The sequence below is a fragment of the Phytophthora cinnamomi genome (assembly GCF_018691715.1).
Source record: "Phytophthora cinnamomi strain GKB4 chromosome Unknown Contig16, whole genome shotgun sequence".
Classification (NCBI taxonomy): Eukaryota; Oomycota; class Peronosporomycetes; order Peronosporales; family Peronosporaceae; genus Phytophthora; species Phytophthora cinnamomi.
The window spans coordinates 96138-108448 of NW_027150949.1; the positions used below are offsets into that span (position 1 = coordinate 96138).

General features: G+C 53.7%; 4 protein-coding genes across 5 annotated transcripts; 3 read left to right on the top strand and 1 right to left on the bottom strand.

Annotated features, from left to right (window-relative positions):
• Window positions 1–2046: 2046 nt before the first annotated feature.
• On the top strand, window positions 2047–3364 carry IUM83_02294 (START-like domain; the record flags this gene model as incomplete). Its single annotated transcript, XM_067926200.1, has 4 exons — window positions 2047–2520; window positions 2594–2922; window positions 2990–3062; window positions 3137–3364. 4 exons carry the CDS (start codon window positions 2047–2049, stop codon window positions 3362–3364), a joined length of 1104 nt encoding a protein of 367 aa, XP_067796725.1.
• A 2423-nt stretch (window positions 3365–5787) lies between these two features.
• Window positions 5788–7680, top strand: IUM83_02295 (START-like domain; the record flags this gene model as incomplete). The annotated part of the gene is made up of 1 exon (XM_067926201.1): window positions 5788–7680. One exon carries the CDS (start codon window positions 5788–5790, stop codon window positions 7678–7680), a length of 1893 nt encoding a protein of 630 aa, XP_067796812.1.
• Window positions 7681–7931: 251 nt separating this feature from the next.
• IUM83_02296 (Ras-related protein Rab-23) lies at window positions 7932–9166 on the bottom strand (the record flags this gene model as incomplete). 2 transcript variants are annotated; one of them, XM_067926203.1, is made up of 5 exons in its annotated part: window positions 7932–8164; window positions 8262–8447; window positions 8525–8764; window positions 8853–9077; window positions 9136–9166. In XM_067926203.1, 5 exons carry the CDS (start codon window positions 9164–9166, stop codon window positions 7932–7934), a joined length of 915 nt encoding a protein of 304 aa, XP_067796815.1. The 2 variants fall into 2 exon arrangements, with proteins under 2 accessions (XP_067796815.1, XP_067796814.1); XM_067926202.1 differs by having other exon boundaries at window positions 8853–9075; window positions 9136–9141.
• A 760-nt stretch (window positions 9167–9926) lies between these two features.
• IUM83_02297 (Serine/threonine-protein phosphatase 6 regulatory ankyrin repeat subunit B) lies at window positions 9927–12264 on the top strand (the record flags this gene model as incomplete). The annotated part of the gene is made up of 2 exons (XM_067926204.1): window positions 9927–10478; window positions 10546–12264. 2 exons carry the CDS (start codon window positions 9927–9929, stop codon window positions 12262–12264), a joined length of 2271 nt encoding a protein of 756 aa, XP_067796813.1.
• Between the last annotated feature and the right edge of the window lie 47 nt (window positions 12265–12311).

The window sequence follows — 12311 nt, forward strand, 5'->3', positions numbered from 1 at the left end:
ACATCTTCCAACCAACGGGTGCAAACATTCGAGACGTGCGGCGCACACATGTGCAACAATAAGTACGATGCCAGCGACATACTCGAAGTATACAGGTGTCCGAGCGTGACAAAATTGATTACTTCCTCTTCAAAAAAAGCTACCAACTCGGCCATCCTTTCACGCATGTGTGCGCGAATTATGCCTTGGCTCGAAACCCGTGACGTTCAGCCCGTAAACCGAAGTCCATCCAGGTGCACGAATCAACTCAGCACCCACCTCAACAGGAAACCAGTTCAAATTCAGGGCGCTGGCCTTGGAAACGGTAAATTTCTACTCCATCGAGCAATTCCGGCACGTATTCTGAAAACGCAGACTGTCACACTAAGCACAATCCCCCAAATTTAAGAGCACATATTTACACCTGCATGCACCCTGCACACTGCATCAAACCACTGCGAGGTTTGCAGCGAACATGGCACTCGTCGCGCATCTCACTATATTGCAGAGGAACATGCTGTCAGTACCCATGATTCGGATCTTCAGTGTAAAACAAATAAGCGAACCTGGGTTCGCAATTTTTGCTTGAAATACTTTGAAGGAAAAGAAGTCGGAGGATCCGATCCAGATAACCTAGATCAATGAGATCGAGCGCGTGCAGACTCAGTAGCGCTGTCAGCTGAGCTAGAGCTAGCATTGAACGCGGAACAATCTTGAAAAACTGCTAAGGGTTATCCGTGCGTCGATATATGCATGCATAGGTTCTTGTCACCGGTAGTGTATTCCCTAACACTACCATGTTAGTTATTTTACATGTTAGCTAACTGTTAGTTAGTGTCTAGTATTTTGAGCTAACACGTCAGTAGAAGTTAGAGGGATAAGCGTGAACTCGACGATTAGAAAACTTGAAAGTGAGCTTGTAGTATCCTTTGCTGCATCTAATAGCGTATAATATTCTTCTTTGATGTCATTTTAGTAACACGCTAGCTAGTGAACTGTTAGCCAAATTGTCGCTGAAGTACCGATTACAATTGTTTAAAAGAATTTTGGTTGGAGTGTTCTCCTATAATGAACCAACTAAGCTATTTTATGGCCTCAACTTATAAGTAATTATCCAAGAATATGAAAGACATTGCATATGCAAATATGTCTCACGATGAAGTTAAATCATAGAACGCTCGCAATTTACCTGCACAGATGATCGCAGCTCTTGAAAGAGAGGGATATGGTCAAGTTACATCAAAGTTCCAGGAGGGCGTTGGCGCGACAGAACTAGGTGGAGACTCACTGCCTAAGTAAAAATCCTGCTTCGCAGACTACTTTAGTCAATACATTACTCTTATTGTTATTAACTATACAATACTAACAGGCACTACCATGTATAGTTTTGAACTAACATGTTAGTTAGTGTCTAGTAACACGGACTAACATGTCAGTGGAGTACACTAGTCACCGGTCTTCAATGTAGTTGTGGGCTTACCAAGATGCAAGTTGCGCTTCCTCTTCATCCATGGCTGTTACCGACCGCCAAGGCACGTTAGGTCGCAGCAGACGGATCGATGCGAGGTGGTGGCAATAGTTCGCGCAAGACTCGGAGTAAAGGAGACCGAGCCGTTCAGAAAATACCTGCGCAGGTCTTTGCGATGGTTGACCACCAGACCAAGCGGTTGGCCCAGGATGCTCGGACATGCCACTCGTCACTTGCCAATGTAGGTCAGACCGAAAGTGTGTGTCCAGGACACAGCGTCCTTGCTTCCCGGCTGTACAACAGCACAACGCGGTCTTGAACAAAGGATCGCAGTGCTCCCTCGGGATACGAACATTAGATCATTTTGTCCAGCCTAAAAGTCTTTGTTAGATAAAGTTTTAATGGCATTTGACTGTTATAGCGAGGGGTGCGCCGCGCCGATGCGACTACCACACAAACTCGTGAACGCTGCTGGCACGTGTTGACCTAGCCCAGTCGTGCGTGGCACCTCATTCCGGATTTCTGCTGGCGTCGCAGTATCTCCTCTCGATTCCGAGTACGGTACCCCACTCGAATTTCTGTCAAAGTTTGCTATCACCATGGTGCTGTGCTTGGCGACAAACCGCTTCCCGACCATCCACCTCACGGACGAGGAGCAGCGATGCTACGACCAAGCCAGCAACGAACTGCTCAAGCGAACGCTACACGCATACCATGAGGAACAGCGGCCGGACCTGAAGAAGAAGCAATGGGCTCACGTGCGTCGGCGCGACAAGATGGACGTGTACAGGAACATTGAGGGGTCCTCCAACCCGAGAGTCACGCTGTACGTCGGCAAGGGGCTCATGAGGGGCACGGTGGAGGACATGATGGACGGACTCTATTGTGACACGACGGAGGATCTGCGCAAGGTGAAAACGTTGCTCAACTACAAATTCATTGACGGCGCAGTGTTCCAAGTCAGCCAGCGTCGTTCACCAGACGACCCGTTCCGCTTTGCTGGGATCAAGTGGTTCGCAGCTAAAGCTCCTCTCGGCCCGCTGGTTGCCGATCGTGACATGCTGAATTACGAGGTAGGAACACGAGCCGAGGTTGCGGAGGTGCGAATGAGGAGACGACTTATTAACGTTTTTTTCATCATTGAAGGTAATGGGGCAAGTGATGGACGAGCACAGCAACGAGTTTGCATTCCACAGCTACCAATCCATCGAGCGGTCGGAGTGGCCTGCTGACAACATGAAGAATATTAAGCGTGCGCAGACTGCTACGTGCTACTTGTACCGTCAGCACTCTCCGGAATACGTCGAGTGCTTTTTCCAGGGCGACTTCTTCGCTCGGGGAAAGGTGATGCAGAAGGTGTCGGACTACGCCATGGCGGGCAAGTGGCTCGCCGTGAGCAATGCAATTCAGTGTGCGCATGCAAAGAAGTTTTTGCGTCTGATGGAGACGGCAGATGTGAAGCGGGCCCTACCCAGGTTCGCTTGTTTGTTTTGCTGGAGATCCGAATCATGAGTTCTGACAACATGCTCTTCTGCAATTTAGTGAGGTGTGCGATGTGTGCCATGTTCGCTGCAAAACTCGCAGCGGCTCGATGCAGTGTGCAGGGTGCATGCAGGTGAAAAATATCTGCGCTGAAATTTGGGGGATTATGCTTAGCTGATAGTCTACATTTTGTTGCTACAACCGCAGAACACATGCCGGAATTGCTCGATGGAGCAGAAGATTTACAAGACAAGCGCAAGAACGGGGAAGCCTCTTACCGAGCACTTCTGCATTCCTTGCGTGAAGAAAGTGGTGGGCGGGCTTCCTCCTCCCCGCAAGTTGACCAGTTTCAGTGCAGACGGCGATCGTACCCGGGGAGGAAGCTCGATAACCGATTCCGGCCCGGATGACAGGAACGGTTCGTTTCTTGTGTAGAGAACTAAGAATGTTGCTCCAGAGGAAATATATTGGCGGTGTGGATACAGAAAAATAATTGCATGCAACGAAGTAATAAATGTAAAAAAAATGTAAGTATGGCTCACCGATTGCAAGACTTTTTGTAAAGGTACAATCGATACTTTAAAAGTGCCAAAGTGAAGTCTTGAAAAACTTCAAGGGCGAAGCACAGCCATTTCGGTGCAAGTCTCCACGGGGTGGCAATCGTGATGACAAGGTCGGAAGAGGACTGGTTAAATGTCCCAGGAACTTCCTGGTGAGTCAACAGCCCACAGTTCAGGAGCTGTATTCGGTTTAACCCGCCTACTGTACCGACTCTAATTTCTCGAAACAGTCCGCTTGTTGACGAACGCGCTCGATGAGCGCAGCCACACGTACGGTAAGAAACACGCTGTTGCACCACGACAAACTCGGTGCGACCACGCCACGACATGAGAGCGGCCAGCAGGGTTCTTTGCCGCGTTGCATGATGCCATCGTGGTGACCACATTTTTTCCCGAACAGGAAAAAGCGCGAGACGTAAAAAGTTTGGAGAGTTTCGAGAAGAGATGTTGCGATTGTCATTCCTGTGGACGGAGCCATCTGCGCATTGTCTCTATGGCCGGGCGAGGCGACAATTACTGCGCAAACGATCTTGTTATGGAGACCGTGCGCGAGTCTCCACGTCTCGACGATTGCAGCTAGCATAGCGACGCCGATGACGACAGCAAACAGGAGCACAATCGGCGAGCAGTTGGCTCGGGGCCTTGCTGTCCTTGTCCGACTTGGTGGCCATGTCGTGGCGGTAAGGCTTCGTTCGAGTTGAAGAGCAGTTCGGCCATCCCATCTGTACACAGCAGCGCCACATGGAAACCCCGCGTGTGAAAGCATTCCGGATGCCAGCGCTAGTCGATGACTCGTAGCCACCGACTGTAAACCGCTGTTGGACGAAACTGGAACCGGACATTGGATCCGTTTGTGCAGCGTTGCTGTGTCCGACTCAAGACGGATTTTCCTGTGCGATATGTGTGCGTCTGTCAGGATGTCCTTGGATTCCACGACGTGCGTCATACGCAGCTCAAAAATCGATCGCCGCAAACGAAAATTATCGGTCGATACTTCAGGGTTCGCTTGACGGCTCAAGGACGAAAGCTTTAAGAGCGCGTTGAGATAGCCGAGGTGATACCTGTAGAGTATATCATCGGGGTGGCGGTTGGTGCAAGCAGGCAAATTCACAGCGTTGGTAACGTTAGATCACTTTTGTGAACTTGAAGCCGCCGCTTGATCAATCTACATGTGGTTCAATCCGAGTTGCGGAGTGTAGCGCCCGCAGCTTGCTACACTGCCCCTCCATCGCCGAATAGAAGTCTCCTCGCGTGGGCTGAATGCGAGGTCCTGCGGGAAAAACCAAGACGCAGCCAAATGCGATTGGTTCCCGCCCAGACCGATCTTCTACCGTTCTTGGACCGATGTAGAAGTTAAGCGATGACAAGGAAGGGCGCCGAGCAGCGTGTCCGCCCCGCGAGGCGAGAAGTTCTCTCGATGAAGGTGGCTACATGTACGGACCACATTGAAGTCGCTCTCCGTGTCGACTTGACAAGCCCACTTTCATGTTTGCTGATGCCCATCACAAAAGATGTTCCGCTGCTTTAGAAAAGAGTCGGAGAACCTGTGAGAATCAGTTTACACCCATGTATCTTTTCTGAGTCGATTATAGGACATAACAGGTTTCATAAACAGAAGCTGACTTGGACGAATTTCATTTGCGTCGTTGTTAGCGGCTCTTTATACATTTCGAGAGGAAGTCCGCACGATTGCCGATACATTTCCCCGAGTTCTGGATTTTTATGTTCGAGCGTCGCGAGCAACGACGGTGTACTAATGCTCATTGCCAACTTCCACCGGAGTCACTCGCGCTGCATGGAGGCGTTTGGTTTTGCAGCAGCATTCACGCCTGCATCGTGTCGAGACCCTCGCCGCATCGGGCGAGGTGGCTTCGGATCTCCACATCGGACAACTTTCGCAGCCTCACCTCATCCTTGAACCTGCTGACCGGATCTCTTTCTGTGCGTCTCGGTGGCACAACGTGTCCGTTGCTCGGAACAGGCTGTCGCGAGCCCTGCTTGGTGGGGCTCCCCCATCCACAAAACTCGCGGTCGTGTTCCGGAGACCCCTGCCGCCGGATATGGTTTTGAGATCTGCCCGGCGACAAAAGACGGACGTCCCGGTCTCAAGATTCCACGAGTGAACATTGCTCGTGCACCAAAGCGCCTCTCTGGCAGGCCGCACGACGTCACTTACACTAGCTTCCGCCCCGGATACCTGCAATCTCACAAAGAGATTTGCCGGCTTGGACGCACGTCGGCCCACCACCTCGTTTGCCCCACCGAACCTCGGGGGCCTGGCAGGTCAACCACCTAGCCATGACAGATAAAATTCCGCCGTTCCCACAGATCCAGCTCACGCCCGAGGAGCAGACTCGCTACGACCGCAATGTCACCTCGTTCCTTTGCGATGCGGTGGCCGAGTACTCGTCGCAGGGCGGCCACACCAACGAAGACTCGTGGATCCACGTGCGCCGTCGCGGCCAGCTTAGCATTTTCAAGAGCGTGTACGGCACGAGTGACCCACAGGTGACGCTGTTTAAGGGCACAGGACTAATCCACGGACCCGTGGAGGACGTCATGGACGGACTCTACTGCGACACCACGGACGACCTCCGTGCATGCAAGACGCTGCTTAAGTACAAGCTGGTCGACGGCGCCATTATGAACGTGTCCGAGTACCGGAGCTCGGAGGCGCCCTACCGTTTCGCAGGTATCAAGTGGTTCGCCGGCAAGGCAGCGTGGGGGCTGTCGAAGCACCGCGACGTGCTCGCTTACGAGCGTATGGGCACGACCACCGACGCCAAGGGCAATGAGCTGGCCTACCATGTGCTGCACTCGATCGACCACCCGGACTGGCCGATCGACGCTATCAAGGGCATCAAGCGCGAGCACCAGGTCACGTGCTTCCTGTACCGCAACCGCGACGAGACCAACGTCGAGTGCTTCATCTGGTCCACCGTTTACAACCTGGACTCGGTGGCGCAGCGTCTGGCTGAGTATGTGGTGGCTGGTACGTTGTTGAATGTCACCGAGTGCGTGAAGAGCGCGCGCGCCAAGAAGTACTCGCTGCTTATGAAACACGCGCAGAGCAACAAGTGGCCGGCCAGCTCGCTGTGCCACATTTGCTACGGTCGGTCCTTCATGTCGACGAACCGACCGTGCGCAGGCTGCTTCCAGAGCGTGTGCAAGTCGTGCTCGGACTACCGCTTCGTCTTCCACATCGACGCCAAGACCGGCCGCCCGCACCAGCAGCGGTTCTGCAAGCTCTGCATCAACAACACCGTCATCATCGACGCCCTGAACTTCGAGGCGTCCATCAAGAAATCTCGCAACGCGAACGCAGACACCGACACGGATGTGGAACCTGTTGCGCTTCAGGGCCCTCGATCGACGTCCAGCCGCCAAAACGCCAAGAGCAACATCAACTCCAAGTCCGCAGCTGATACCAGCTTGAGGTCGAACTACCTGGACTGGGCCAGTGACTGGAGCAGCCAGGACGACGACGACGACGAGTATCTCCGCGAACGCAGTGCTGCTGGGCGGGACCGGATGAAGAGCAAGAGCTACCGTAGCAACAACAGCAACCGCAGCAACAACAGCAACCGCAGCAACAACAGCAACCGCAGCGACACCGTGTCGTTGTCTGACCTGGACTCGGAAGACAAGTTCTCGCCGTACCCGGCCAACCCTCACTCGCACAAACAGCAAACCGAAGGACGCAACAAGCGTGTGCAGGAGAACCGCGTGCACAAGAAGCACAGCCCTCCCTCGAAAAAGTATGAGTCGCCGTTGGACCAGTACGCGGCGCCAAGTCGTCGTTACGAGCCGAATTACGCGCAGCAAGGGTATCCAGCCCAGTTGCCTCCATTCAGGTCTCCGTACAATACATCCGAGTCCAACAAGACGTTGAGCTCGACTGGCGGCTATACGATTTCCAGTGACAGCGACGACGGAGCGGATATCGCTACGCTGCCGTTGAGAGAGTCGCATCTGGGCCTGGGTCTGAGCCAATTCGACCTCGGCGTCGTGGAAGCTGCCCCCGTCGCCGAACTCAGCAACCGCGACCCGAGCATGTACTCCGATGACAGCCACCGCACTCAAAGCAGACGAGCTCCCCGATACGGACGCACCAGCCACACGGACAAGGACGGATTCCTTTCGGACTTGTACTCGCTGTCGCGCTCGAGGATCCACGGCGAAAAATATTAATCATTGCGGCTAGCAATGACGTACCATATATTGGCAGTAGGAATGATTTAATGTAAGCGCAGCCCTCAACGGTAGGGGCAGCGCATTTCAATACGAAACGTGAAGATCGAAATCACGCGAGCTCGGTTGCATTAGCAGAGGTTTAGCTGTCTCTACAGTACCTCACGAGATGACACAGTCTGGCGGAGGGTGAGTTTTCTTGCCATTCGTGCGTCTTTTGCTTGGTTGTAACTTCGGCGCGTCCGATGAATTCACGCCTTCTTCATCGTCGTCGTCATCCCCCTCGTCTTCAAATTCGTATTCGCGTCCAGACGGAGCACGGCGCGGAGATTCCTCGGTTTCTCGCGCGATGTCTCGCTCTTCCTCGTTCGAAGCTCGCCTTGAAGAGCTGCGGCGTTTGATTTGCTTGCGTACATTGCCAAAGTCGTTATCATTTTTACGGTTCCTTCGCGGAGAATCGCGTTCTGCTTCGTCTCCGCTATCACTGTCATATTCACGGTCGGTGATCGTAGGTGGAGAGGGAGGAAACGACCTTCCTAAATGCGATTGAGATGTCGGCGACGGAGCCGCTGTTGACGTACGATCCGATTCAATATCCGAGATATCCGAGATCTCGCGCTTCGCTCTGGGCTCCGGCGATGAGGTGTGCCGGGACATCTCCGTGGCCTTCACAGTTTGACTGAGCGTCGAAATGTCAGTGACAGCATGCACCATTTCATCCCCATCATCCCCACTCTTAAGGAATCTTCGGCACAGATAGCGAAAAACTAAACACAAACAATGGAAACATGTAAAAAAAAAAAAAAAAAAGAATGAGGAAATGCGGCGTGCTTATTTTACGAACCTTCGCCGACGTTGACGTTATCTTGTACGCACGCGCGATAGAGCCGCATGTTTAAATGGTCGGCCATGTCCTCGACCTCATCTCGCGTCATCGCCGCATCTTCTTCCAAATCGATCTTGTTCTGTACCAGGACGCTGCAAATTTGACCGCACTCCTCCTCCACCTTGCGCCTCCACTTCGGCAGGTCGTCGAAGGAGGCTCGATCCACAGTCGAGAACACGTAGATGACAGCCCCAGCTCCTAAAGTCGAGTCACACAACCCCCCGTAAAGCTTGTTAGAACCCCAGACACTTTTGAAACACACATCGATAGCCTCCGTTGCTTCCACCTTTGTAGTATCTGCTGGTCAACGTGTCGAACTCTTCCTGGCCGGCGGTATCCCAGATCATGAGATTGATGGTCTCGCCCAGGTCGCGCAGCTCTACCGTCTTCTCCATGAAGTCCACGCCAATCGTCTTCTTGTACGTGCCCGTGTACTTGCCCTTGGCGTACCTCGTGGTCATACTCGTCTTGCCCACATTGCCGTTGCCCACCACGATCACCTTCAGCGTCTCTATCAACACAACCACGTCAGCTCCAGCCCACTAATTCTCTCTCTTCACGCCACTCACTCTCAAAGTCGTCACAGTCGAAGTCCTCCATCTTTCTTCCGTCACTTTAGTTTACTGAGCTCCAGTCCCTCCCAGTTCCCCACAGCCCCCTAAGAATAGTGAAGCCATGTCCACTCCATCCCATGAAACCAACAAAATACAATTCGCCCAGTAATGCAAAAATAAATAAGAAAAACAAAGACAAATTTTGATAGGTAGTTCCCCCTGCATTATTCCATTCTCCTCTCTGCAGAAAGCTCAGCTACCTGCCTACTCCCCTATACAAGTCCCTCCCTCTGTTATCTGATCCCTTGGGGAAGACGATGTTCTTGTTGCCCCCTCTCCTTTAGTGCAGGAGGCCGGCGATGTGGTTGCCGATGTTGTAGACATAGTAGCCCGTGACGCTCGTCACCAGCAGCAGGAAGCTGTCTGTATTGGCACAGAGAGGGCGAAGGAAGGAAGGAAGGACGTTAGAAGGACTGTATTGCAGCCGGTACTGGGCGTATGAAGACGGGGGAACGCACTGAAGACGGCCACCTCCCACCAGCTGAGCATCGTGAGCCCGAACTCGAGCTTGTACCAGCGGTATTGGCGCGCGACGTAGTCGAACATGGTGCTTCCCTCGCGCTCTTGCTCTTCCTGCACTGCTTTGTCTCTAAATGAACAGCAAAAGACCTCGCGATTCGCGATATAAACTTAAACGGGGTATATGAACTTAAGTGAATTAACCTGCGACATGTTGCGTAATATGAAATATTACACCTTTAGCCCTGACAGGTCTATATGTAGCCATTTGCAGGTCCAGCATCAGCATGACGTCGCTGCAGGAGCGACTGCGCTCCATGGTCGAGTCTCCGCGTCGCCGGCAGCGCGGCCAGATCCCGAAGGCTCAGGTGGCAGCGGCGCTCAAATTCCAGCGCGAATTCGTGCACCGGTCGGAGGATTTCAACACTTCCGAGATTTCGGACTGCGCCGAAAGCCTCGAGGCGCTGCGCAATGGCAAGCGCGAGGCTCGCGAGAGCCGGCAGATGATGTGGGAGGACCACTACGCCACCCAATTGCATGCCGAACAGACTCGCGTCGAGGCGGCCAAGCAGCAGAAATTGCGGCAGGAGACGGCCATGCTGATGCAACTCAAGTCCGACGCGGACAAGTGGAACATGGCCATCGAATTGAGACTTCTCGAGTTCATCCAGACCAGCCTCTCGGTTGCGCCGGAAGACGCCAAGAGAGCGTATTTTGTTAGCACGAACAAGGCCGGACTGCCGCCGCTGCATCGCGCGTGCAAGACCAACGACATGCAGTTGGTGAAGCTGTTGCTGAGTCTCGGAGCGGACTTGACCATCAAAGACTACATGCAAAAGGTGGGCTTTGTCTTGGTAGGGTGCGTTTTGAAGGGGTGATTGCTAATTTATTGTTGCTCTACTCTAGAGCGTGTTTCATGTGATGGCGGAGTTCCGGTTGACGGACTTGTTCAAGGTTATGCTGGCGATGTTGTCGAAGGAGAGTGAGGCGATTCTCTTGGGACTTGATAGCAATGGCAACTCGTTGCTGCACATTGCAGCGGCGAATGGTAGCGACGGTATATTGACGGAGTTGCTGAAGCCGCCTCGTCGAGATGGCATGAAGTCGCTGGTGAACCTTGTAACTCAGGACGAGAAGCGGACTGCGTTGCATCTGGCATCGCTACGTGGACATATCGCTTGTGTGGAGCTTTTACTGAAGCTGGAGGGCGCGAAGGCGGACCTGCGTGACAGAATAGGGTCCAACGCGCTGCACCTCGCTCTGCAGCAGACATTTGACATCGATAAACTGGTGGCAGTGTTTCTTACGCACACGCCTGCGGACCAGATATATGCGACCTTCAGCGGTCTGGACGAAGCATCGGGCCAAAGCTGCTTGCACACGGCGATCATCAAGAACTTCAAGCAGGTCACTCTCGCCATGATCGGCAGTGGGAAAGTTCAAATCAATGCAGCTACTAAAGACGGGGGCTGGACTCCTCTTCACTTGGCAGTCATTACGGAAGAAATCGATGTGATCAAGGAGCTGTTGGCTGTAGGCGCAACGCTGGATGCTGTTGATTCCGACGGCCAGACACCGTTGCTTCAGGCTTGTCTTGGGGGACAACTGAAGATAGTGCGTATGCTATTGAATGCCGGAGCGAACCCTTCCCACCAAAACAGGCAAGCTCACAGCCCGCTTCACTATCTCTCAGCCTTCTGCCGCGACCGACAGCTTCTCCGCGACATCATTGCTAACGGCGCTGATGTAAACGCGAAATCCATGAAGCTCAACACGCCCATGCACTTCGCTGCGATGAACGGCAACGAGGTGGCCACGCAGGTCCTCCTGGAGCACGGCGCTAGTGCAAGCGTGATCAACGAGGACAAGCGCAGCGTCGTTTACCTGGCCAAGAAGTGGCGCCACCGCTCGGTGGAGGACCTTGTCCGGCCACCCGAGGACGAATCTGAGCGTGACGACGTCCACACGAGAATGAGCCACACCAACAAACCCAAGTCGCCGGTTGCCATGGCCTCTCGCCAGGCTCAACTACGTTCAATGGGGCATGCTCGTGCAACTTCGCACGCTCGTCCACGAACGGCATTGGTCATGACTACGCGGTCGGAGGAATCCGACTCGGACTCGTTGTACGACTTCGAGGACGACGAGCTAATCCTCCCGCCTTCTACTCCGTGGCCCGTTGCCACAGACAATCAGAGCTCTACCAGCGGCAATAACAACGAACGGGCCAAACCGGCAGCAACCGGTAGCTGCAGGAGCTTCAGTGAGCTGAAGACTCGGTTCATGACCGAGCGGTCGCCGTTGAAGCCCGTGGTGCTCTCTCAGGACCGTCAACGGGGGCTAATGGACGAAATCCTGGCTTCTCGAGCCAAGCGGGAGGAGCATGCTGCGCCCCCAATGGTGCGGTTCACCCGACAACTTGTCGTGGATCCTGTCCGCATTCCTTGGGAGATGACGGTGCCGGTCTCCCATGCATCAAACGCCGACGGTCTATCGAACCAGCGGAAGCTCAAGCCGAGCATCCAAACCAACATCGGCCTGCTTCGAGACCACCTAGCGCATGCACCGCAACTGCATTGGCCACGACACGCGGGCCACCCGGTCTTCCGCAAGGCCAGCCCGTAGTCGGTCGTGTACAGCCACACGTCGTGACTCTGCGGACGTTAGTGCAT